The following is a 27,873-nucleotide window of genomic DNA, read 5'->3' as shown; positions in this document are numbered from 1 at the left end:
CTTTTAATAGATTGTGGTAAGGGGAGCACACGGCCCACTCTACAGGTGTGGTACAGCAGAAGTGGAAAAGTATTTTTAAAGCAAAACAATGTTTATCCTATGAACTCAAGTTAACCTTTTTAAAACATAGTGAACAAATTAGCAACCATCAATTCAAATACAACCCCCAAAGAATACGACACTAAGTAATCCTTTAAGATTTCCTTTTAACATCCATTAAACTTAAAAAAAACAAAACCTTTAACAAAAGCACCTCAGGTTTAACTTCACTACTGAGAACAGTTACCACGTTGGAATCAGCAAATGGACATTCATAAGCTTGCAGAAATTCACACATCCTGCTGATTGCAGCTTCTCCAAAACTAAAATGAAACCAAACCAACCCTGCAGCAAAAAGCCTAAAGTGAAATTAAAAAGCTGATAGACAGCCCAGCTCCATCCACTCTGATGTCACTGCAGTAATAAACACCCATTTATTAAAAGTACTCTCACATGACACCAGGAAACTCTAGATGTCACTGAAATAACAGTACAACAGAAACCCTTAAAACTTGTTTTATTTAGCAATGTTTAAACATACAATATAAAAACAAAGTCATGTTACCAATTCCGCATACATTTTTTAAAAGATAAGGACCCCAAAATAACCAATAAGGCTGTTGTATGAGCAAATAGAATCATTACAAAATGAAAATTTCGAGCAATCTTATTGAAAGTACAGTTGTTGTAATGATTTATTAAGAACAATCCAGTACTTCCATTGAACAGTTGCTCTTGATCCATTAATAAATTAGACTGCCTTATGACTACTGGCTGGTTATTTGCTGTATTAATGCTATTTTGACTTCTGGTTTTCATGCACATGATGACACCAATCCTAGATTCATGCATGTGTAAATTATCTCTGGAAAGTCAGAGTTCATTACGATTTGCTGCTGGGTTTAGTTTAATTGGCAGCTAAGGAGAGTAATTCTATGAGGTAAAGAAAATTTACAAATTAAATAATAATCGATAATTTCAGACTATTATAAAGGATTACATTCTTGTTGCATTACAATATCTTTCAATGACCTGATAGATGAATAGAACGTGCAAGGCAGTGCAGGAAATTATGAAACGTCTTGACACCAGTCTGCATGCCAAGCCTTGGTCATACACTTATTCCTGCCATCTCTGCCCATGCAAGGAGTCAAGATATTTCTGCTGGAGTATTCACCTACATTCACCTGATTGTAACTCCTGCGATTACTGGTAGAGACAGTAGCAGAGGGTACTCAAAAAGTCTGCGTTTGTGAGCTTCTGAAGAAAGTAATACATTTTGCCTCCTGTTTTGTCTCCAGTATTCCCACTGCATTGCACCATGTTCTCCACCAAAAGGCAAGGCCACTGACTCCAAAAACCAATACCTCAGTTATGGGCTCCCTATAAATTACTCTATGCTTCCAATGCCACTCCCGAGGGCCCCACCAGAAGACTTAGAAATTCAATGTACAATTCCTATTGAATTCCAGACCTGGGTGCTCCTAGTTAGGAGAAAGGGCTGGGCAGCACGGAAGGTTTTGCAGTCCATTACTACTGGAAGGCAATAACAATAACAGCACTGTGGAATCAGAACTCTAGTCCATCCTCCTGGCAGTGGTCGTTTTGGGGTTGGGGGGGGGGGGGGGGGGGGAAGAGCCAAGATATATTCAACAGCAACTTTTGCTGGTTTGTGTTAACAATCTAGTTGAGAAAAGTAATTAAACAAAGTGCGTGGAATCCAATGGTAAATAAAAAAACTTAATGATTTGCTATATTTGATTTTCTGTTGGTATTTAAGCCATATAAAAGGTATGCACATGCTATTGTTAAAATAAGAACATTGAGTTGCCACGCTGTTGACGTGACTTTGGAGTAAGTTACTGTTTAACATTCTACTCCTTGCCCTAAAATTAGTGATATATCTGTAGGAGAGCTTCATCTGACTATCTTGGTCATCATTTTAAAATGGCCAAAAGTGCAACCTAAGACATTTGAATTTTTTTTGGACTTCCAATTATGCATGTTAAAGTAAAAGCAGTTGGAATGCGCAGACATTCTTCCAAACATGTCACTCCTGGACTGGAAGTTCAAATTTCATTTCATCATGAATGAAACAACATGACAAAGTTACAAAAGTTTTATTACAGATCAGGTTTAAATTAGACTTTAAATTGTACGAGGACTCTCCATCTGTAAATAGGATGATGCAAGTTACTTTTTCTTTAAATACACAAGATACTTCATAAATAACTAGCTGAAAACAATATACCCTTCTACCATGTTTTACTGACAATTGCATTTTGTCAGGGGAGTTGTTTGTCTTTCTCTTATACAAGTCACAGATCACACTGAAGTGACTTCTGAGTAAGTTACTTTGAGATTCTGGTCCTTGAATGTCACCTGTCATTTCTGACTATTTGGAGCATAGAGAGACAGGTAGACTCAGATTTGTATGTTGCCGAGTGCGGATTAAGAAGATCTGAGGTCATGGTCAAAACTGGATTTGAATCAATATCTTCAACCTTAAGCCCTATTTTATCTTCAACCTTAAGCCCTGTTTTGTTTTTCAAGACCCGCATAGATATAATCAAGGCCTGTTAGATTAAGAATATTTGAAAGTACAGTATATCAACTACTGAGAGAAAATCAGAGAATTTTTCAAGAAAGGTGTGTTAATATCCCAGCATACATAGCATCTGGTTCAATTATAAAGCTTTCAGATTCTAGCAGGGATATGCCAGTGAGTTTAGAATTACCCCATGAAAATGTAAGCTTTCTTCATTAAATTAAGTTTTCTTCTTCAAATCCTCAAATCTACGAGACAGATCATCAAAATCAATATCTTCTGAAGCTGTGGAAGTGCCACCAACAGATGCTGTGGGGAGGGTGTCAGGCACGGAAGGCAATTCTGGCATTGTCAAGTTATCATAAACAAAGTTGTCTGGAGCAGCAGCAGGTCCTGGAAATTGTCGAGGTGCAGGTATTGGGGCTGAAGGACCTACACAATACAAATAATAAAAATTACTATACGCAGTACAGTGTCTCATCTGATAATATTAATCATAAGAAACATCCTCATACAGGGAACCACAGAAATAGATTAAACCAAAAATCTGTATCGACTTACCTGGAAGCTTGGGATAAGGCAAATGAATGTCAGTATCTTTAACTTCTTCAATCTGTTAAACAACATCAATTATCAGTAATACAATCAAGGCAAATTAACCACAACAACGCCAAGCTGCTGAGATGGTGAAGGAGAAGCACATGCTTAAAGAGGAAGGCTCTGGCCTATATTAACCAAATTCTGAAAAGGGAAAGTCAATTTCAGAGCAGGTCTAAAGATTCTCACTTTAGGACCTGGAAGCAGCAGTAAGTAATGGCAAATCCAGATTATTGCAGCAGATTTAAGCAATAGAGAGTTGATTTTGATAAGCACTTCTATGGGAAACCTTGGTAATCCAGGCAGTCCACAGAACTCCAAACCAATGATTGAAAAATTAATCACTAAATCTGGATCATTAATGGAACCTAGCAGGTTAGTCTTCATAGCAAGGTCTGGGGACTCTTCCTGGCTCTAGGTAATCCTTCAAACTAATGTCCTAAAAGAAAGGTGTTCACATTCAGATAAGAAGTGGGTTATAGCTCTGGTAAACGTCAGAGTTGTAGATGATTAAGCTCCAGGAGTACCTCTGAACACAAAGAGGGACCCAGAGCCTTGGCTCTCCAAGCACACCCCCCTGCTCACCAGACCCAGTCCTCATCTAACAGCTGACAATTCAAACGCCTTCACTGATCCCAATTTTTGCCAATATTATGAATGCTTCTACATTATAATGTATTGAATGGGCGAGCAAAGGGCTAATTGTTTTGCAGATGGATTGTGGGTGTTCTTCTATCACAAAGTTAACTTTCTGAACTTTTAAACAATTAGGAAGCCAACTTGTATCTTAGCCTTCATTGCAAGGTGATTTGAATTCAAGAGCAAGGAAGCCTTGCTCCAATTCTACAGGGCTTTGATGAGACCATTCCCCAATTACATTGTTTGTCCTCTTAATTAGGAAGGATAAACTTGCCTTAGAAAGAGTACAACAAATGTTCACCAAATTGATTCCTGGGGTTTTCCTATGAGGAGACATTGAGTAGAATGGACTGACATTCTCTTAAGTTTAGAAAATTCAAGAGATGAACTCATTAAAATGTCTACTCTATTCAGGCATGTCCACCTTCCTTCTCAAACCATCATTCTCCTCCTCAAAAAGCCCACAGATGTTCAATCTGCCCTCTTTATGGTCTAGAAATTTCTCCAGACTTAAAACCTGCTCTGTGCTTTCCAATCTCCCTGCTCCACCTTCAGCAACAGAGACTTCAGTCATTTCAAACTTCCTCCAAAAAATTAATTTCCAACTTTTCAAAGTCTCTTCAAAATACCCCATTTCAATTAAATTTTCAGTCACTTCTCGTTAATTATTTGGAAAGTTTCAGTGCTAGGGGTTTTTTCTCCTGTTATGTACCAATGTTAAAGGTCCCATATCAAATGCAAGTAGGTAGAAAGTCAATGTTAACTCTCAAAACAGGCAATAAAAATGCAAAGCAACTTTTTTCAAATCTCTAAAACTCAGCAAATTCCCCGTCAACTCCAATTGCTAACAGCAATTGCAAAGAGTTACACACGCTACCAAGAAATAAGAATCCCCTGTCAGGAAACTACTAGTGAGGGGAACGTTGGTGGTTATAGTGAAGGCGTTTCCCCAAAACTACCCATTGCACAAAACTAATACCCATGCAACCACTTACTTCATCACCCATCTATTTAGCAAGTGTTCGCTTAATGTAGTGAACAACTTGAATGTCTATAGCGCTATATACAGCTGTAAAAATATAAATTTAAGCTTATTTAAGCTACAAATTAAGATTACAATTTTTAAAAAACATGATTCACTGATTAAAGCATTAGTTCTAGTTTTCTGCAACTTAAAATCTGACACAAAGATGCATGTAATGTCAAACATGACAACAGAGTAAATAAAGCATCGCTGTGGCTTTTCTGAATAAATTAAAAATCAAAAACATATGCAATACTGTATTAATAGATCACTAATTTACTTTTAATGTGCATTCAGAACACTTCAAATCTACAGGTTACTTATTAAGGGGCTACATATTTTCATAGAATAAATTTGCAAGGAACACATTTTTGATTTTTACACCGGGAAGCAACGTATTTATTTAAAATGTTAATATTTAATAGGCCCTCCAGAAAAATGAGGCAAGCTGGTTAGTCAAATGATTTTCAGTATTCCTTTTGTGCCTTTATTGAATGATCGGTGAGATCAGATTTATACAACATATCAGTATAGTGGCCACAGCTCCCAGAGGCTTCCTGAGAACGTTTTGTGGTCAGAGTGAACCGAACTGCACCTTCTGTTAGTTAGATTTGTCCTTCTAGGTTTAGATCTCAATTTTTTAAATCGGCGCATTGTGTCGCTCCTTAACCAAACAGACCAAATGATTGTCAAGTGATTAGCTCAAGAACTGTGAAGGAACTGTAAATTAGAATTGTGACTTTAATTTCAAATCAGGTATAGAAAAGAAATAAAGAAAGGGAAAGATTGGATTGAGAGACAGAAAGGTTAAACAAAAAAAATACTTTTACTTTTTTAAAATCCCCCACAATTAAAAGCTGAAGAAACAAGACTCAACGCTTATAATAGTTAATCATCAGTGCCAGAAAGGGTGTTTGGAAGTAAAATATTAGACGTTTAAATGGCCCGATGTTTTGATGGTTTACATCCCTTGGGCACAATAATAGGAATACTAACTCTGTAACATCATGCAAGCTTATGAAAATAGCATGGCTGAAGTGCAATGGTGTTAATAATGTTAACGTATGGCTGAAAGCACTGGAAGTATGATTAAAACATCTTTCCTGATTGTCCATTCTCTCCATTGGCCGGGCTCAGGTCTGCTCTTGTGAAACAACCTCAGCAACTTACAGATTCATATGTCGGTGGATGTGTTGGTATTGGAGGTGGATTACCCCCCATGTTGGGTGGCTGGAAGCTGTTGAATGGTTGATAAGTGTCCACTGGCAGATTGCAATCCTATGAGAAACAAATGAAATGAAATTAAATGAAAATCGCTTATTGTCACCAGTAGGCTTCAATGAAGTTACTGTGAAAAGCCCCTAGTCGCCACATTCCGGCACCTGTCCGGGGAGGCTGGATTCAATCAATACCAAGCATACTATTCCACCCAGTGCAATGTTGATTACCACAGCATCAGATGTCTGGATTATCAAATCAAACAGGATTGCATTATATGGCTTCAACTATTTTTATTTACTGCACCTTAATGCTAGCTGAGTGTGGAACATTATTTATCCACCCCACCCATAAAAGAAAACTAGTGACATGCATCCTTGATTCTGGTCAGTGCCATCCTAAACCACTAATTTAGGTCAGATAGAATACATCTGAATTGCAACACATGCTTGGGAATAATTCTGCAAACCACATTTCAGTAGAATATGTTTAGGATACTAATAGTTAAAGCCATATAATGCAATCCTGCTGGATTTGATAATTCAGCAGAGATTTCTAGCAGGTTTACATTGGACTGCACTTGTTTATTATTTCTGCATATGTTGATTATCTCACACAGACACGTACAATTTAATTATCAATTGATTGACTCCCTCACCTAACTCACTCTTCAAGTCACATCGAAGATATGCTAATAATATATTCATCGCTGCATCACATCCACCCAGGAACAGGCAAGCTTACCGGGAATTCAAGAATTTGGATACGATCAACCACACTCCTTTCATGTTGTTAGCCTAACAGAGTAACTTCATCAGAAATTACAAATTTTTAAACTTATTGCAGCAGATGGAGCAGTGATCAATCACTGAAAGAATATATTTGATACATGCAATGAAAGTCAATCTTTATGCCAAGATGTATCCAACTAAAACATTTAAGTTAGTTGAAGTAACAGAACAAATAGTAGCAGAAATGTTTCTTTGGTTTAGCCCGAGGATTGAGGCCCACGCTTCATTAAAAGTTTCAGAAGCATGCAGACTATCACATGCACTTGAAGAAAATCCTTACCGATACAAATTACAACTGGTTTTGTTAATAGTCAGCTAACTTTTGACAAATCCCTTCAGAACTATTTTTAATGACCCATCCATAAGACCATAAGATATAGGAACAGAATGAGGCCTCGCGGCCCATAGTGTCTGCTCTACCATTCAATCATGGCTGATATTTTTCTCATCCCCATTCTCCTACCTTGTCCCCATCCCAATCATGGGCACCCAAACTAAAGACATAATTAATCCACACAATTGGCACTGGGTAGTATGATTCAAGTTGTACTTTGCATACTATCCAAGCTTATATTCAATATTACCAGTTTTCACCTCATCTCAAAGTTCTACTGTCCACATCTCATCCCTGACCATTCTGCTCACTTATCACCCATGGTCTTTCTGGGCGACATTGACTCCCACGGCCAATCCGATTGAAAATGTTATTCTTTGTGATTAAGCTTCCTTGTGGTCCCACCTTTCCCTGTTGCCCAAACTCTGTTTCTGGCTTCTTATAATATGCCTGGCCTCGCTATCACCAACCACCTCTTAACACCAATGTTTGCTTCACAATTGCTGTTCATGCCTTCAGCTGCCTAGGACCTACGATATGCAGTTTTCTATTTAAACAGCCCCGTTCCACCCTCTCTATGTTCAAGGCCTTCCTAAAACTCCCTTTTTTGATTCAGCTTTTGTCACTCCCAATATCTCGGTCTCATCAACCATTTTTGGCTGATTATACTTCTGTGACGTGTCTTCGGATCCCTTTTTTCAAATAAATCCAAGTTGTTTTTCTGGGCAGAAGTGAGGAAACTGGACACGGAATTAATGGACAGTTTCAAAAATACTTACTGGCCCCTTTCTTGGAGGATATGAAAAAGGTACAGATGGTGTTGGCATTGGCATAGGCACAATGCCTGCAGTGGGTGCGGTGAATCCTCCACCACCTCCTGCACCAGGTCCACCCCGTTTGTCATCATTATCTACATCAATCAAATCTGCTTCCACTCCAACTGGGATTTCACCCTGGAAATAATAAAGAAAAACCCTGGAATTAGTGAAGAACATTACTGTGCTACATAATAAAGCACATAGACCGCACAATTTTCAAAGTGCCCAATCATAAGCCATTGTACACAGTACTGTAGTCTTCTTTACTTTGGCAACACTCAATTAACCGTACAATATGGTTAACGAGTGCAGATTCACTGGAATGATACCAGGAATGAAGAGTGACAGTTATGGAGAGCCTACCGAACCAGATATTGTGCTCCTTAAAGCAAGAAAATATTAAGGAGAGATTTAACAGGAATCTTCAAAAATGATGGAAGGGTTTGATAAGAGTGGTTAGGGAGAAATTGACAGAAATGTCAATAACCAGATGACATCACTCTAGAATGCGAGGTCACAGTCCTAGGATAAGTAACAGTGAATTTAAAATGGAATTGAGGAGAAACTGTGAATCTGTGGAATTTGCTACCCCAGAGTGCGGTGGGATACCGGGACAGTGAGTAAATTTGAGGACGCAGACAGCTTTTTAAACTGGTAATGGGTTGAAGGTTCATGGAGAACGGGCAGGACGGTGGAGTTAAGGCCAGGCTGAGATCAGCCATGATCGAATGGCGGAGGAGACTTGATGGGCCAAAATGTCCTAATTCTGCCCCTATATCTTATGAAAGCAATTTCTTTTAATGCAGTTAATTGTTATGATCTGGATTGAACTGCATGAAAAAGCTTCAAAAGGGAATTTGGTAAATACTTGAAGAGTTAAAAGAACTCAGGGCTAGGGAGAAAGTGTGTGAGTAGGTCTAATTGGATAGCACTTAAACAAGGACTGGCACAACCAGTGGGTTGTATGGCCCCCTTGTGTGCCGTATGATTCTAATGGTTTAAAATAATCAGAATCACAACTGAAACATACAAAATTCTCAAGGGGCTTCACAAGATAGGTGCTAGAGAGTCTAGAACTCGGAACCTCAATCTCAGATAAAGGATTGTCTATTTAAGACTGAGAGGAGGAGAAATTTCTTCAGTGATATGAATCTTTGGATTTTGCTATCATTAAGGGCACAGGAACAAGAGTAGGCCCATCAGCCTATTATGCCTGCCATTCAACAATATCATGGCTGATCTGCAACCTAGCCCCACAATAAATGTTTATCAATCTCAGATTTAATACTAGTCATTTGCAGAAGAGCACTCCAATCTTATACTGTCATTTATGGGAAGTGCTTCCTCATTGCACACCAGAATCAGCAACCCGTTTCTAGTTTTTAGGCAATTCTGCTGAGTCCTGGAGACCCCAACCAGGAGAAGAGGTTTTTCACTATCTTACCTCTCTGTCCCCCTTAAACTAATCAGCCGTAACCTTGTAAATTCCATGAAATACAATCCTAGAATGTATAATATTTCCTTGTAATTTAACCCTGGAGTTCAGGTATCATTCTGGTAAACTTATACTGCACTCCTTCTAAAGACCAATATATCCTGCTTAAGGTGTAACACCCAGAACTGCCACAGTGCTGCTCTTTGTATAGATGAAACATGACCGTTTCCCATGTCTATTCAAGCCCTCTGGATATAAAAGCCAGCATTCCACTAACCTTTTTGATTATTTTCTACACCCATTCGTGACATTTTAGTGATCTATGTACCTGATGTCCACACGTCTTTGGATCGCCACTATTTCTGGCTTTGTACCACAACGATAAAAAGATGCGTTTTTTTTAGGTTTAAAGTGGATTACTCCAAACTTTCCTACACTAAAATCCATTTGCCACGGTTTTGTCCATTCACTTAATCTATAAATTTTGATGTGAGAAAAACCTTATTCACACGACAAGTGGATCTGGTCTGGAATGCACAGCCTGGAAATGTGTTGGAGGCAGGTTCAATCGAGGCATTTAAGGTGGAATTAATTGGTTATTTGAATAGAAACAATGAAATGAAATGAAAATCACTTGACACAAGTAGACTTCAATGAAGTTACTGTGAAAAGCCCCTAGTCGCCACATTCCGGCACCTGTTCGGGGAGGCTGGTACGGGAATTGAACCGTGCTGCTAGCCTGCCTTAGTCTGCTTTCAAAGCCAGCGATTTAGCACTGTGCTAAACCAGCCCCTGGTTTATATTAATGTACCAGATTCCTTTGCTTGCTATTTTAACTGAGGTAGGATCTAGCCTCCAATACCTCCCTTAAAACGATAAAGCAATTTGATACAAACCCATGGTGTGATTATATGACAGGTTCCATTGCCGGCTTGGGTCACTGTCTATGCGGAGTCTGCATGTTCTCCCAGTGTCCGAGTGGGTTTCCTCCGGGTGCTCCGGTTTCCTCCCACAGTCCAAAGATATATAGGTTAGGTGGATTGACCATGCTAAATTGCCCTTAAATGTTCAAAAAGGTTAGGTGGGGTTGGGGTTGCTGGGTTACAGGGATAGGGTTGAGGTGTGGGCTTATGTAGGGTGCTCTCTCCAAGGGCCGGTGCAGACTCAATGTGCTGAATGGCCTCCTTCTGCACTGTAAATTCCATGATCTATGGTCATGGGATGTTGCATGGCTGATGAGCCCGCTCCTAGAGCCGCATCTTCGTGTGCACGCTTAGCAGGTGTTTCCAGGAGGTGGGATCGGTCCTTGGACTTTAGATTGCTTTCTCAAGCTCCTTTGCAGGGCCTGGGTTGGAAACTACCTTGTCCTGGAGATTTGACACTCTTCAAAACTATATTGTTACTTTCTTCTCGCCTGTTATTTTGCTTATTTTTATGTTGGCAAGTCCTTGATTCAATATTTGTTTCCTAGGGATTTCCAGTGTGCAAACTATGCCTCTATTGCAAATAGTAATGCAAAGTAATTATGCAACTTGACCACCATTTCCATCGACAATAGCACTGTTATCAATTTGTAAGGTGTGGAGGTGCCAATGTCAGACTAGGGTGGCACAGCGAGAAGTCTTGCAACAAACACCAGGCTAAAGTCCAACAGGTTTGTTTGTAATCACTAGCTTTCAGAGCACAGCTCCTTCATCAGGTGAGTCACCTGAAGAAGCTGCGCTCTGAAAGCTAGTGATTCCAAACAAACCTGTTAAACATCAATTTCCAAGAGGCCCACATTACTTCTGACCAACCTTTTTCCCTTGATATAAAAGGAGGAAAATGTGTTAATTTTGACGCCTCTTGCAAGTTTCTTTTCTAGTCCCAAAGTATCTCTTGCTATCTGTTTTGTCACCCTTTGCTCCCTTTTGAATGCTTGAATCTCTGCTATATTTTGAATTTTTGTAGTTTTTCTGTTAGTGAGGCCTGTCTCGCATCTTTTGTTGCCCATGGCTGTTATTCTTTGGCATGTAGCGCTTTTGCTTCTCCTTGGTATAAACTGATTCTATCTCATACCACTGATCTTCTGTTGTTTTGCCCATTTACAGACTTGCCCAGTTTACGATGGACATTCTCTGCCTTGTGGCATTGAGGTCAATTGGACCAAAATCTAGAATTTTCCATGTTTCTCCCTACATCAATTTGAGTTCAATCATATTAGATTAAGTGCACTCAACAGGCTGAATGGCCTCCTTCTGTGCTGTAAATTCTATTTAAAAAATAAGTGTTCATGCTGTTAACTAAATCCAACTCATTAAATCTGATAGGACATGCTCCCCTTGTTGCTTCTGGGAACACTGTTGCCGAAAATTATCACAGACACAAGAAATTCACCACCTTTCTGACATGGATGCTCAATTGATGAGTATATTTAAGTCTGGATTTATGGAGACTAAGAGAGTTAAGGAATAAGGGGATAGGAGGTGGGAAGGTGAAGTGGAGGTAGATCAGCCACAATCTTGCTGGATAGAAAAGCAGGTTCGAAGGGACAAATGGATATTCCTGCTCCCAGTACATAAACGATTTGGAGGAAAATGTAGCCGGTCTGGTTAATAAGTCCACGAATGACACCATGGTTGGTGGAGTGGTAGATAGTGTTGAGGATTGTCAGAAGATACAGCAGGACGTAGATAGGTTGGAGACTCGGGCAGAGCAATGGCAAATGGAGTTTAATCCGGACAAATGTGAGGTAATGCATTTTGGTAGGTGTAACAGAGGGGAAATATACCGTAAATGGCAAAACTCTTAGGAATATAGAGTGTCAGAGATCTGGGTGTGCAAGTCCACAGATCTTTGAAAGTGGCAACACAGTGGATAAGGTAGTTAAGAAAGCATACGGAATGCTTGCCTTCATTGGATGGGGCAGAGTATAAAAACTGGCAAGTCGTGCAACAGGTGTATAGAACTTTGGTACGGCCGCACTTGAAATAATGCGCACAATTCTGGTCGCCACACTAGCAGAAGGATGTGGAGGCAGTGGAGAGGGTGCAGAGGAGGTTGACCAGGATGTTACCTGATCTGGAGAGCGTGAGCTTTGTGGAGAGGCTGAATAGGCATGGACTGTTTTCATTAGAATGACGGAGGTTGAGGGGTGACCTGATAGAGGTTCTACAAGATTATGAGGGGCATGAACAGAGTGGATGGGCAGGCACTCTTTCCCAGGGTGGAGGAGTCAGTCACCAGGGGACATAGGTTTAAGGTCCGCAGGGCTAGGTTGAGAGGAGATGTGCGAGGCAGGTTTTTTTTACGCAGAGGGTGGTGAGTGCCTGGAACGCATTGCCAGGAGAGGTTGTGGAAGCAGATACATTAACGTCGTTCAAAAGGCATCTTGACAAACACATGGATAGGATGGGTATAGAGGGATACGACACAAGGAAGTGCTGAGGGTTTTGGCAAAGGTTGGCATCATGATCAATACAGGCTTGAAGGGCCAAAGGGCCTATTCCTGTGCTGTATTGTTCTTATAGTTTCATGCTTAAACATTCCTTTTCAAAAAATAATTGCAATAATAAAACATAAGTACAATATAATTGTGATTATGGAAGTCTAGTAAATGTAACAGGATGAATAAAATAGTAATCAGAGTGGTTTGTAGTGTCAGCTTAATAAAACCCATTTTGAGTTACAGAATTAGAGGGGGATGAGGGGTAGACACAAAGGTTCTCAGCATGCTGCTGCTCCTCCTGTCTATATCTATTCTAATATTTGTTTTATACACACAAGCCAATTGGTGTTAATTTGTGACTCGTAACTTGTGACTAGTGTGAGAGCTGTAAAAGCATTGCATTTTTTGATCAATTTGCATTTGGAAAAAAAATGGGAAACAAAAAGATTGCTTTAAATGTGAAAGCCACTATTTCTGCTGTAAGCTGCACCACAATTAGAAAGCTGCATATTGTTAAGGGGGAAATTAAGAGTTTAAAAAAAGAAAAAAAAAGTAAAACAATAAGTTGATTATAGGCAAACGGCAGGAGAAATGATGAGATGCAAATTCGCCTCTCAGTGGAAAACTATTTTACATAGGTGACTAGAGAAAACAATGATGCTATAGAGGTGGTAACTTAAAAGTGGAGAGATAAGGAAATGGACACGTATCTGCCAAAAGTCAATTCCACGGGGTGAATAACATCAAAGGGAAAGAAATAGTATAACTGTAGAACACTAAGAAGGGAGAGAGGCAGCGAACATCAGAACTGCAGCAAATTACCGATATAGTCTCCCAAGAGAATCCGCCATTTTTTGCCTTCGCTGAATCTGAAGACTATTTCCTCAGACGTGGCCACCTTAACATGGTTGTGATAATTATTTGTTGGATTTAGCTCACAGAATTACTTAATATTGTATGTTGTTTGGGAAAAGGGGCGCCTCAGAGTTCAGGTAACGTAATTTTGGGGACCAAGGGAGAGTTTCATGCAACACTGGGTGTGAATAGTCATCAGTATTCGTATTGTCATCAGTATTCTTAAATGTCACAGTGTGTTATAGTCCTTGTTGCGTGTGCTTTTGTCTTCCTTTCCTTTATTAATTGTTCACACAATGACTAGACTGTATACTGTTCCTCACATGATACAAGAAAAAACACATTCACAACTATGAACCAATGTTCCAAGTTATCCTTCTGGGTTCTGGGATACCTTCGCTTTGAACATCAGCGTGATTCATAATATTAGAACCAACAAAAACATAATTAGAACTGCAAACATAGAAAGAAAATAACTATGTTAAAAATTAGGGAAAAATTGCCACTGCTTTTTAAAGGAACCCAAAGACTTACGTTGTAATCAGCATTTTCGGGGAGAACGCTGGAGAGGTGGAAGGGAATTCCAGAGCTTAGGCCACCTAGCTAAAAATACAGCCACCAATGTGGGGCAAAGGAAGTGGGGTACACGGAAGTCAATAGTTAGGGGTACGCAGAGTGTTCAGAAGGTTGTCGAACTGAAGAGAGATAGGGAGGAGAAAATTTTTGGGACAAATGGATAGTAATTTTAGAATTAAGGCGGTGCCAGACTCAGAGCCAACCAAGGGCAGAGAGCACAGAATGATGGATGGACGGAACTTAGTATGAGTTACAATGTCAGCAGCAGAATCTTTGATGAACTTTCAAGTTGATGGAGAGTGGAGCATGGGAGATCAACCAGACAAAGATGTTATGGAGTTCAGAGCTCAGCTGTGGTCAAATAGGACTTTGACCCTGGACTGGTCCGTTAACAACCTCTGACTGTCGACAGAGAGGTTGGGGGGGGGGGGGGGGGGGGGGGTACAAGGCAGGGATTGAAAACAATGGTATGTCCAGTATTTATTTGGAATACATTTTACCTCATACCATCATTGGATGTTGGATAAGCAATTTGATACAAAGGCAGTGAAGGGATCGAAAGAGGTGGTGAGGTAGAGTTGGGTATCATTTCTACAGGTGGAAGCTGGCATTTTGACTTCAAATATGTTGCCAAAGGGCAATATATAGAAGAGAAAGATGGGGCCAAGGATAGATCTTTGGGGAATATTAGAGGTAACAGTGCGAGGGAAGAAAGTGAAGCCATTGTAGGAGATTCTCGAGCTATGAGATAGACAAGGCTAGTTAGCAAGGGCAGTCTCAGTATAAATATTTGTATAAAAAGCATTAACGAACTCATGACATTGAAAGCAAGGTTTTGTGGCCAGGAAGTATGTGCCATTTGAAATGTTATTAAACCAATGAAATAATTAAGCAGCTGAACTTCATTGAAAAATAAACTACACCGTGGATATGGTTATCCACTCTTGCCACTATTACAGCTATTAGTGTAGTTGACAAGCATAGGTTGCAGACTGTATCTTACAACTGCTGCCAAAGGAAACAGCAATCAAATGAACAACAATTATACATACCATGACAACAGAATCAGGCTCGTATGGAACATTGTAGTTCTTCGCTATTTCGATTAAGTATCTCTCCACAAGAATTTTGGGTGGCGCCTCAACACTTAACTTCAGCATAAGCTGAAAAGGGAATGCAATTAGGTGAGAAAACCATGCAAAAATGACGAAAGCATAGAAATTCAAGAGTAGCTACTCGACAGGTTATAAATAAATAATGCAAAAGTAAATTAACTATCACTAGATTTGTGGAAGCCCATCAATTGGTATATAAACAAATTCATTTTGAGCTAATTTTACCTGTACACCTTTTTCAAAGTAACTGCATTGCAAGGGAAAACATTGTGGAGTCATGATGACTTCTTAAAACTGCTAGGTATCTATACAAGGTAGCAATAGTTATCAACACATGCTCACTGTCAATTGAAAATGGTATAACCAGTAAATTAAAGTGCTTCTCCATTTCAGAAGGTACAGTTACCAGGAAATTAAAGTGCTTCTCCATTTTAGAAGGTACTGTAGTGAGCAAATTAGAGTAATTTAAGCCAAAAATTGTTACTTTCAGTAAAATAACAATTTAAATCCTTCAGAATGAAAAAAAATCTTGAAATTACTATAATAGTACCTGAAATTTTATTCATTTAATTTTAGCATGAAATATTACTGTTTTCCTAACAATTATTCAGAAAATCATTGCCCAGAACTTTTGTTCCCCAAGCAGGTCGCACCCCAGAGGTCCCCATGCAAGGTCTGGACCGGAAATTTAAACTTCTGAATTTCCCTGCACCTGGGACCCTCCGATACTCTGACTCTCCTAGTAGAATAGTCATCAATGTTAAAACCACTTCCAACTCCTGATAACTACATTACTGACCCCCCCTCCCCCGCTAACCCGATTGATCACCTGACCCATCCAACTATCCTACTCACTTATACAATCGCGGATGTTTTGAAAATTGGTGAGGTGGTAAATAGCAAGGAGGATAGCCTTAGATTACAGCAGGATAGAGACAGAATGGTCAGATGGGCTGATCAGTGGATAATGGAATTCAATCTGGATAAGTGTGAAGAGATGCATTCGCACAGGACAAACAAGGCAAAGGAATACATTATAAATGGCAGCACCAACAATCAGAGTAACCTTGGTGTGCATGTACACTGGTCCCTTAAGATAACAGGGCAGGTAGATACAGTGGTTAAGGCAGCAAATGGTATACTTGCCTTTAGTAGCTGAGGCTTAGAATTTAACAGGGAGGTTATGCTGGAACTGCATAAAACATTGGTTAGGCCACAGCTAGAGTTCTGGAATCCACATTATAGGAGGCATGTTATAGAACTGGAAAGGGTGCAAAAGGAGATTTACTCAGATGTTGTGTGGGATGGAGAGCTTTACCTATGAAGAGAGATTGGATAGACTGGGGTTGTTTTCCTTGGAGCAAAGGAGGCTGAGGGGGGGCATGATTGAGATGCATAAAATTATGAGGGGCATAGATAGACAGGAAGAAACATTTCCCCTTGGTGGAGGGATCAATGACCAGGGGGCATAGATTTAAGGCAAGTGGCAGGAGGTTTAGAGGAGATGTGCGGAAAATCTTTTTCACTCAAAGGGTGGTGGGAGTCTGGAACTCACTGCCTGAAAGAGTGGTGGAGGCAGAGACTCTCATAACATTTAGGAAGTATTTTGCAGTGCACTTGCGATGCTGAGACATACAAGGCTATGGTCCAAGGGCAGGAAATGGAATTAGAATAGTTATGTGGTTGTTTTTGACCGGTGCAGACGTGATGGGACGAAGGGCCTTTTCTGTGCTGTGGACCTCGATGACTAATTAAACAGCTAGTGCCACAAAAAGGAGCATGGTTTAACTTCCCCTGATGAATCTGCCCTGCACTGGAAGGAGACCTGAACCAGCTGCTCTGCACATTTCTCTCTAGGCCCGAATCAGAAAGCATACGGGAATATGCAGCTTCCGACACGGGTAACTAAAAAGGAGTGGACAACCCAACTGGGAGTGCCATTCCTCAGAGGTTCTGGTCACAGATCTTTCTACAGAAGGAGGAGTTCAATGGGACAAACTGACTCCATTTTTCTTTGCAGCAAGTTACAATATCTCTAAATTTTAGGGGCATCATTCCATTCAGTCTGGAACAATATTTTGCCCAATTATAGTTCACTAATGACGGAAACTAATCAATCTAAGTTTGATTACAACTATTCAGACTTCCTTTCATTTAGAGTTGTCAGAATTTGTATTTTGCAATAAAGAGATAGACTACCTCCCTCTGAGCAAAGTAAATCACTTTTTAATTAGACTGCATTTACCCTCTCATTCACAGTCCCTATCTGGTTTGTTCTGCATAGTTTTCCATACTCCTTGCTGTATTTGGCACACAGCTGATCTGAAACCTGCAAAGAAAGAAAACAGGACCTTTATCAAATAATGCGATATAGATTTAAGACTCAAATCTTGGAAGGGGAAAGAAACAAAATGAAAACTCCCTGGAGAACTCAAATATATATATGCAAATGATAGAACTGGCAGTACCATTTAGAAAGGTTTTCATTTTGAACCACAAATACATTTGTGAAACACAAGGCGATTTTGCACCATAGCTCCGACAAAAATGTTAAATATTTCACATTTTGGAAATTGTGATCATTGCACCAGTGATGATAAATTAAAGAGTGCCAATAATGAAACTCAAAAGTCACATTGGTGAGTTATTAAGATTGGTTTTCTCAAAGATGGATGTACTAGAGCCATTAGGGCAGTTCTCTCTTTTATTCTATGGATGGGGCTAACTTTGAAAAAAGCCTGCATCAGACTTTTAAATAATGGACACACTTGCCTGCTTCCATTTCCCAAAATCCCAAACTGGCCTCACAGTTGGACAATCCCAACCAATTGTACATTGTACACTGCTGTGTATTTATTCCATCATGGGAATATTTTTAACAATGAGGTAAAGAGTTATCTGCATAGATAACCTTACCAAAATAGGAAAGATTTGCTACAGTAGGCCAGAGCAGAAGCATCAAGTAAATTCAGCATTTATGCTGCTGGTTTGTTGAAGCAGGCAATTTCATTCCCATTAAGGCCATACAGCTAATATACCCAGAAGCAGCTCTGTAATACAGATCCATTCTCTAGTTGAAGTAAACCATTAGCACTGGGCCTACAGACCAATCCATCGAAACAGGACAAGTTACTGAATTGAATTATTTAGATAGGAATAATTTATAAAGCAATGGAAAGTGCAAATGGTCTATCTTCCAACTGTAGTTTTTTTTAATAGAAATCCTAACGTGTTAATTCGGAGATAGGTTTGTGCAATGTCAGCAATTTCAGTTCATTTGTTGATATTTATAGTGACAGCCTAAATACAAATTTGAAGGCAAAGAAACACATATTTTCGATCTGAAATTACGAGAACATATTCTCACATTTACTCAAATTATTTTGGATATATAGATCTGTACCAGGTCTGCATTCTCACAAACCATTCAACAGCAACCAGAACATAAGGAACACAACATGTTCAAAACAGCAGAGAAGGCGGCCTGATTAACCTTGAGCAATTTCTCTTGATCCTGGGATCTATTTCTGAACCTTATGACAACCAGACAGCTTCCTGGAAATTCCTTCACCTTCTCATAAATAGACAAGCATCCTGTGGCAATTGGTTAGTGCACAAACCACATCAAACTCCCAAGTCATAAAAATATATGTAGGAGCAGTATTGGCAGCACGTTAGCACAGTGGGTAGCACTGTTGCTTCACAGCTCCAGGGTCCCAGGTTCGATTCCCAGCTTGGGTCACTGTCTGTGTGGAGTCTGCACGCTCTCCGTGTCTGCGTGTGTTTCCTCCGGGTGCTCCGGTTTCCTCCCACAAGTCCCAAAAGACGAGCTGTTAGGTAATTTGGACATTCTGAATTCTCCCTCAGTGTACCCAAACAGGTGCCGGAATATGGCGACTGGGGTTTTTTCCCCCACAGTAACTTCATTGTAGTGTTAATGTAAGCCTACTTGTGACAATAAAGATTATATTATTATATTTTTTCAGATCGTTTGACAGAAATTGAAATGTACAAGGGCAATGTTCTAAATCTATAAAACAAAACAAATAAAGGTCACTTACAAAAGTTAGAAGACAATTAAAAACAATTAAATTGATTTGTTAAAAAAACAAGTAAATCCCACAACAACACACACACCAAGTTTCCATTTAACTCACTATTTTTAAACAAGCAATTCAGTGGCCTTTTAGCTATTGCTTCTATGCTGTCAAATCTTCCCCTTTCCAGACTATTTACTCAGCTATCGCACAAGATGAAATCATTTTAGGATGAAAAAAATGTATGTGGTTTGAAACAACATAGATAAACAAATTCATACAAGTAGAAATGCTCAGCATATTATCCTAAGCTACAAATTCTACCCCCACTTTTCATATCTAGAATCAAACATGATATCGCACATGAATAATGGATCATTTCTGGCAATATTTTAGAAACATTACACTCTTTCAGGAGAAAGGTTTATGCATGGCTGAATAAACCTGCAGCACATATACCAGTCTCATATAGATTACAGTAATGACTGTCAACATAGTCATTAATATCTTCAATTTAAAATCATTTCAGACAACTTACACCATCTAGAAGTTTTATGTAGAAAAAGAGTATTCCTCTGCAAACCAATTTTCCTCCACAAAAACCCAGGTATTTGCTCAGTACATTATACAGGGTTATCATGTACAGTAATGATCATGTGCACCTAGTAAACAACCTTGCTCATTCAGAGCATGGATGAGGGAATCAGCCCCAGCTCAGACGAATGCGGCTTGAGGGAAATGCAGGATTTCGGAACCTGCCTTTGTAACCCTTTCACTTCCACAGGCAAAGCTGAAATCAGACTTTGTTCTTAAAGGGTAGAAATTCAAATATCAAACGTCAGCAAGGAGTAGAGTCAGGGAAGGTTTCTCGGAGTGTGCCTCGTATAATGCATCAGAGCTTACTGCTTTCCACAAGGTCATAGTAATTGCGAAAAAGGTGAGAATTGCATACAGATTCAGATACAAGATTAATCGGGTTGTGGTTGCTAACACAAGTTAATTTAGACAAGCTAACATCAATCATGCAGTACCGCCTTTGAGTTAAAATGTAAAACAAAATAAATAATGCATACAATACTTGATACTACACATAAACTCTCAAAACCAACAAACCAGGTTATGAATTTTCTAATGCTCTACTTGCAATCACTAATTTACAACTTGGCACCAGCATCTCACTGCAAACTTGGACATGCAGAATACATGCAAAACAGCTGCAGGATATTGTAGCCTCACTACCTCCACCAGCTTTCATGGCTACTTACTATTTTTAACTCTGTTACTTCAGAGTGAAACCTTGGGGCAGCCCAGATTACTGAAGAGACTGCCTCTTCCAGACCTGGGTCCAATTCCCTGAGTGAAAAGGGGCAGATGGAGACCATAAATCATCTATAATCCAATTAAAAGGTTACTTACAACTCTCAGTTCAGCTACTTCATTCTGTAGACGTGGGGCAGCCCAAATCAGAGTGGAAATACTCTCACTGAGGCCTGTATCGAGTTCCCTAAGTGTATATGGAAGGAAAAAAAGTAAATTACAAGTAAACCATGTCATTTGCAACAGACTTGTCAACTTGCTTAGTGTTTGTGGTGCTTCAACAACCATTTCCAAGTCATCACACTTAAGGCCATCCATATTAACCTACTGAAAAAATCTACTGTTTTCTCAATCTGAAGTGCACATTCTCTTCCAGTAGGGATACAGCCCCTTACCTCAATCCAGAGGGGCCAGGTGAAGATTGGCAAAGGTGTTATTTAGGGCCTATTCTCAAAAGCACATGGGTGCGAGGGTTATGCCAGTCAAGACTGCAGCTTACCAGCACTGCTTGCCCAGCTAGAACCACACTATTCGCTAGGGCACAGCTTGTACAAATTACCAGTCAAGTGAAAGAATCCCAGACTAACTAACGTTTCCACCCACTAAGGTGCCATTGAGTCAGACTGTTTGGTCAATTAATACTAACTTCCTGAAATACTGATATAACTGTTTAAGATATTGGACAACTGAGTTTACCATAGAGAATTAATCTAGTTTAACTTTCCTTTCCCCCACCAAATCGATCATCCACCCATTGCTGATATCTAAAACAGAATGGTCAATAGCTTGCTGTCAGACAACTGACGATCTTAGATCAAAGCCTGTGCTAAGTAGTTACAAACACAAACAATTTAGCTTTTGATAGAAAACAAAATTATGAACCCTAGTACAATGCTCCATTGTCCTGGCAAATAAGGAGTAGTGGTAAATATGAATATTCAATAAATGCAACATAGTTTACTAACCTAACACTTTGTACAATTTCTGTTAATCAATTCTTTCCAATCTGATAATCCCAGTGTTCAGAAATGATGAGATAAAATTTAGGTACATGACAAATTCAGGTGAAGCATTAATCAGTACCATAAATCATTTTACTAATAAAATTTTTTATTTTATTACACTGTTTAAATTAGTCTGATGTATTTTTATTAAGAATTCCTTTACGTAGGAAAATAGTGCATGGTCTGTCCTAAGGCATGGACGTACTTCCTATTGTTTGTATTGTGGGTTCAAGAGGTAGTTAACAGTATTATACAGTCTTAGCAGAACATGCAAGTGTCAGCAGCCACAATGCAGCACTCCTTGATTTGTCTCCTCTACCTTCACCTCTCCAGCACAATAGTTCTGTTACAAATTTAAAGTTCTTTTGATCAAATGAAGCACTCTAATATTTTGTTGGTTTGCCACATCTGATATAGTGAAAACAACAACCCAAGGTCTGCAAGGTTGGTACAATAACATAACTGTCATATATACATACTTCATTGATTGGATCATGCCAAAACGTGCAAGCAGCAAATCACAGTACAGCTCCAGAATTTCCATAGCTTCTACCAAGTAGTCCTCTCGAATGATATGCTCAACGCGGATTCGAGCTCTTTCATCCTTCCCAGCTGAAAGATAATCTGCAATTTCCTTCCTGGCTTTCTGCGCTAACTCAGCTGTAAGAGAAACCAAACAATAACAGTGCATCTTTTGCAATTTCCTTCCTGGCTTACTGTGCTAACTCAGCTGTAAGAGAAATCAACCAATAACAGTGCATCTTTTGTATTAAACAATTAATATTTATGTAACAGGTATCGGCATTGTATTCTGTAACTCAAAAGGCAGCAAATTTACACATTCACAATTATGCTGGATCGTGGTATACAAGTTAACCTTTGAAGCCTTGAAAAATACTTCAGAAAATATGGATAAACGACTATGCCTAGTATAAAATGTGAACCACCAGCGTTGGTGGGGGTAATCACCGGTTTGAAATAATAATAATCTTTATTATTGTCACAAGTAGGCTTACATTAACACTGCAATGAAGTTACTGTGAAAATCCCTTAGTCGCCACTTTCCAGCGCCTGTTCGGGTACATTGGGGGAGAATTCAGAAAGTCTAATTCACCGAACAAGCACGTCTTTAGGGACTTGTAAAAGCAAACTGGGGCACCCGAGGAAACCCACGCAGACACGGGGAGAACGTGCAGACTCTGCACAGACAGTGGCCCAAACAGCAACAGTGCGAACCACTGTGCTACAGTGAAATGTAAAAAGGAAAATATAGTTGAACGAAATTAAATCAATATGGATATCTTCAACCACAATCAAATAATTTTAAAAAGCTTTAAATTCATTGTCTTCAGCATCCAATGCAAAGAGTTCATCTAATTCGTCTGAGTCACTTTGACTGTGGCATCATCGTAAGGATCACATTCTAAATCAAATTTAACACTATCTTGCCTTCCATCGACTGAATTGGATACTCCGTATTTTTTTGAATGTGTATTCTATGATTGGATGGCGAAACCACACAATGTCAAACAGGGCAGTACACCCATTTCCACTCGTGATTTTTTGGTCCATCAACCTATTCCATTCAGATTTAGATCTTCTGCTGCAACAATGAACATTTTGTTCGATAAATTGGCATCAACAAATTGGCTATACCAACTAGCTGTTGCTCTGAAATCCTGAACTCAGGGTGTGACTTGGGTCACTCAAGTGCATAGGTATTGCATTTCTGCTGATAATGTGACCATTCCGATGGCTTGAGAGGACCCATTCCAATACACACTTCACAAAATCAGGCCAGTGGCCAGTCCCCGTTGTCATAGTTCATTTGGTCTTCGGCATCTTCTTCAATGCAGATTCCTTCTTCTTCCAATCTGATACCAGTTTTTGATAGTTATTTGACAAGTTCGCAAATGTTTTGACTTTTAGCTTGAAACGAGCTTCTAACTTCACTCTTTTTGCTGAGAAACCTATTTCTGTTTGCCACGTGCAGTCTGCTGTATGTCTTAAACTCTTGCACATCTTTTTAGCAACATGGCCCATATTACCGGATTGAGCCATGCATCAACTTAGAATGCAAAACATGCATTCCTGAGGTGAAAAGTTGAGGCCGACTTGAATGAGAGTATTTCTTAGCAGAAAGGGGAAGTCAACTTGTGTGTCAGATATAGGCCTAAACAAATTTTGGTGCTTGAAATATGGACTTGTCTTATAGGACAGGTCAACTTATACACCACGATCGACAGTAGACATTAGTGGCCCAGTTCCACTAAGTATAGGAAATGTACGAGAAACAATATCAAGCAGAAAATATTTTTGAGTTTAATTGAAGGAAAGATACCCACTTTTCTTTTTCTCCAGTAGCTTAAGTCTGTTGATGACAAGTCGTAGGTTGACCCGCAATCGTTCAGGTCTAAATCCTGACCGCAGCATGACTGGATCTTTAAAATTGAATCGACCTAGCAGAATTAAAGAGAGTGAACTTTAAGCAACCAATTAATGCAAGAAAATGTTACATTTAGGTTTTAATAGTCATCCCACTTCTAAATGACAGCCAGTTATGCCAGCTACTAACTTACACTAAATGCAAGCACAACATGTGTGTTGGTTTAAGCCTTCCATCTCTTTGTTAGTCCAATTTATCAAACATTATGCACTTTCATCCTAGTTTATAAACTTTTCCATGGTCTTATCCAATCCCATATCTGTAAACTTGTTCAGTCCCATACCACATGCTGAATGTAACCTCTTATTTGTCTTTTTCTGGAATCCCTCTCTAAATCTCTCCATCTTTAGCAACCTTCTCAAAACCAATTTCTTCAGCAAAGTCTGCAATCGCCTCTACTAGTCTCTCCATTCCTGGTTTGGTACCCATATTTCTTATGCCGATAAAGCACCTAAAAAATTATTTTATGCTAAAGGCGCAATAGGAAAACAGGCCATTCTGCCCAACCAGTTGTCGTTTATCCTTCAGAGATAGCCCTAGTCTCATATGCCCATCACTTTATATACTTTTCCTTCGATCACCTATCTAACCTTTTCTTAAATGTTAACATAGTTTCTGTTTCATCCACTAACCCTGTTCAGTGATAACTGTAGTTACTGTAGGAAAAACGGGTTAAAAAGAGATATGGGCAACAGGTGGGAAGGTGGATTTGATACCAGGAAGTGATTGGCCATGATTTGATTGAATGGCAGAGCAGGTTCGGTGGGCTGAATTGCCTACTTCTGCTCCTAATTCCTATAATTCCTGATCACTACTTTCCCAACCAGAAGTCTTTCTCTATTCACTATCAAAACTTTATAAAATCACCTCTTAGCCTTTTCTATTACAATGGAAGTAGTCACAGTATCTCAAATGTGCCCTTAAAATGTAATTTGCCACCCCTAGCACCAGCCTAGTGGCCATGTATGAAAGGCTCTCCTTTTATGAATGGGCTGTATCAGCCACCAATCCTGATCACTCCACAATTATAATTTGAATTTAGACAAATCAATAGTGTTTATTAAGTAATCTCACTATTCAGCTAAATAATAAGCTGCTCAACAGAGAATCATAGAATGTACAGTGCAGAAAACCATTCAGCCCATCGCATCTGCACCAGCCCTTGGAAAGAGCTCTCTACTTAAGCCCACACTTCCATCCCATTCCCCAACCCAACCTTTTGGACACTAAGGGGCAAGTCATCACAGTCAATCCACCTAACCTGCATATCTTCGAACTGTGGGAGAAAACCAGATCACGCTGAGGAAACACACGCAGACACAGGGAGGAAGTGCAAACTCCACACACAGTCACCCACGGTCAGAATTGACCCCGGGTCCCTGGAGCTGTGAGGCAGCAGTGCTAACCACTGTGCCACCATGCCACCCGCGAAAGTATTAGGTTTTCATTTGATGAAGAACGTTTCAAGTGTGCTCACTGTTGTGATGTAGGAGTGAGACAACCAAGTTGTGCATAACAAGCTCCCACAAACAAGAATAAAAAAATGTCCTGTCTCAGGTACTGGTTGAGACACAATGTAGGCCAGGACACCAGAAAAACCAGTTTGCTCTCTCCAAAAAGCATCATGGGATCTTTCATCCCCACCTGAGGAAGCAGACAAAACCTCAGTTTCCCATTTCATGTGAATGACAGCACCAGCGGTGAGCTGGGGTGTCAGCCGAGGTGATGGGCTCATGCCCCTGGAGTGGAGCTTGAAGCCCGCAAGTCGGCATCTCTCATTCAGGCCAGGCCCTGCCAATAAGTGACAGAATTCCAGTACTGTTCCAAACAATATTGCTGTCAACGGCTAACCCTGTGAAAAAACAACTCGTTTTACCAACGACTCCTTGACAAGCACTTTGAAAAGGATGTAAAAAGTTTTTTCCCCAGTACAACTCCCGCAGTTAAAGTTGCCCACTCTAAGCTGGGCAATGCCCGCGGAACTGGCCTGAAAGCTGAGTGGCAAGGCGCGGGCTTGTTTCACTTGCAGAGTTTAGGCCCCTGGGTGTGGGGACGCGGAAGTGAGTTGAGGAGCATGAAGAAGCCGCACTCGGGGAGGGCCGCGGTGCCCGGGAGACAGAGCGGCTGCGGCGGGTGGGATCCGGTGAAACTCAGACTCCCCTCCCCCCTGGCTCCCCTCACTCACCTGGCCGCCCTCACACCACCGCCGACCCAAGCACCCTCCCCGTGATGTCACCGGGTCACCTGACGGCGCCCTCGTGACGTCATCGGCAATCCACTGGAAGTGACGCAGACCCTCCCCCCGCCCACCACACGCTCGGGAGGGATAGAGCGCGAGCGTCAGGAGGAGGCGTTGCTAGGTAACGGAGATGTTGTTGTATCCCAGGGATTTGCATTCAGTGCTAACTCTCGCGGGTGAAGGTGTTTTCCCGTTAAAAACAAAACAGGGACAGGGCGAAGAATTGCAGCAAAATAGCATTTAGTGGGCCCTTGGAGGGAGGCATTTCCTTTTAGTCAGTCAACCAGGCCCTGGGCAGATCCTTGCCACACTTCTCCCCTCAGTCATTCCCCTCCCACATTCAACACATACCTCCCATCATTTACTACACACCGCTGCCAAACGCCACTTCTCCCTCCCCTCTTCCAGCAATCCAAAAAAAAAACATTGCCTCTATGACAGTCTTCCATCTCTCCCCCCCCCCCCCCCCCCCAACCCCCTCGCTTCCCACAACCTCTTCAAGCATGCAAGTCCACCTCCTCCCACCCCACTGTCAAGTGCCCCAAATATTCCTTAAAGGTGTTTCCTATTCAGTCTGCAGGCATTTAGTGCAATCCTGGATAGATGCCCAGGTCCTGAAGAGGGTATAGACACGTTTACCAGAACAACAGTACCGATGATAGAGTTCATTTATGTATGGAGATTGAACAATTTGGGATTGTTTTTCTTTGAGCAGAGAAGGTGAAGCTTATTGAAGCCTATTGAAGCTATTCACAACTAGAAGGAGTTTCAGAAAACAAGAAGAAATACATTATTAATTTTGGCAACTGGGTTGGTAATGGGCAAAAATACTAGGGAATAAATTACAAATTTCGTTCCAGGGAAGGTTGTTAGAATCTAGAGTCCACTATCTGGCAATAGTGGAATTTGGTTCCATACTAACTTTAAAATGACAATTGGACATGTATGTGATCTGCTATCAATTAACACAAGACGAGTAGTGAACGAAACTGTGGCTTTAATAAGCTAAACAGAAAGCCTCCTGGCCACTGATCCCGAACTGGGGCAGGGCCGGAGGTCATAGAACATTAGAATCTAGAGAACATAGAACGATACAGCGCAGTACAGGCCCTTCGGCCCACGATGTTGCACCGACATGGGAAGTCAAAAACTAAAGGCCATCTAACCTACACTATGCCATTATCATCCATATGCTTATCCAATAAACTTTTAAATGCCCTCAATGTTGGAGAGTTCACTACTGTTGCAGGCAGGGCATTCCACGGCCTCACCACTCTTTGCCTAAAAAACTTACCTCTGACCTCCGTCCTATATCTATTACCCCCCAATTTAAGGCTATGACCCCTCGTGCTAGCCACCTCCATCCGCGGGAGAAGGCTCCCACTGTCCACCCTATCTAACCCTCTGATCATTT

The 27,873-nt window shown here is 40.4% G+C and overlaps 1 protein-coding gene across 2 annotated transcripts; it reads right to left on the bottom strand.

Annotated features, from left to right (window-relative positions):
- Positions 1 to 2,142: 2,142 nt before the first annotated feature.
- On the bottom strand, positions 2,143 to 26,493 carry ist1 (IST1 factor associated with ESCRT-III). 2 transcript variants are annotated; one of them, XM_038806413.1, is made up of 10 exons: positions 26,406 to 26,493; positions 24,120 to 24,233; positions 22,254 to 22,434; positions 20,870 to 20,957; positions 17,662 to 17,745; positions 15,354 to 15,464; positions 7,970 to 8,143; positions 6,018 to 6,125; positions 3,149 to 3,200; positions 2,143 to 3,019 (listed from the first exon to the last, which is right to left on the bottom strand). In XM_038806413.1, the coding sequence occupies exons 2-10, from the start codon at positions 24,205 to 24,207 to the stop codon at positions 2,808 to 2,810; spliced, it is 1,098 nt and encodes a 365-aa protein (XP_038662341.1). In that variant the 5' UTR covers positions 24,208 to 24,233; positions 26,406 to 26,493; the 3' UTR covers positions 2,143 to 2,807. The 2 variants fall into 2 exon arrangements, with proteins under 2 accessions (XP_038662341.1, XP_038662342.1); XM_038806414.1 differs by having other exon boundaries at positions 3,149 to 3,155.
- Positions 26,494 to 27,873: the final 1,380 nt, after the last annotated feature.

The sequence above is a fragment of the Scyliorhinus canicula genome, chromosome 9 (assembly GCF_902713615.1).
Source record: "Scyliorhinus canicula chromosome 9, sScyCan1.1, whole genome shotgun sequence".
NCBI classification, from domain to species: Eukaryota; Metazoa; Chordata; class Chondrichthyes; order Carcharhiniformes; family Scyliorhinidae; genus Scyliorhinus; species Scyliorhinus canicula.
Note: the sequence above shows the minus strand (reverse complement) of the source record. Positions and strands in the feature narration are given on the sequence as shown.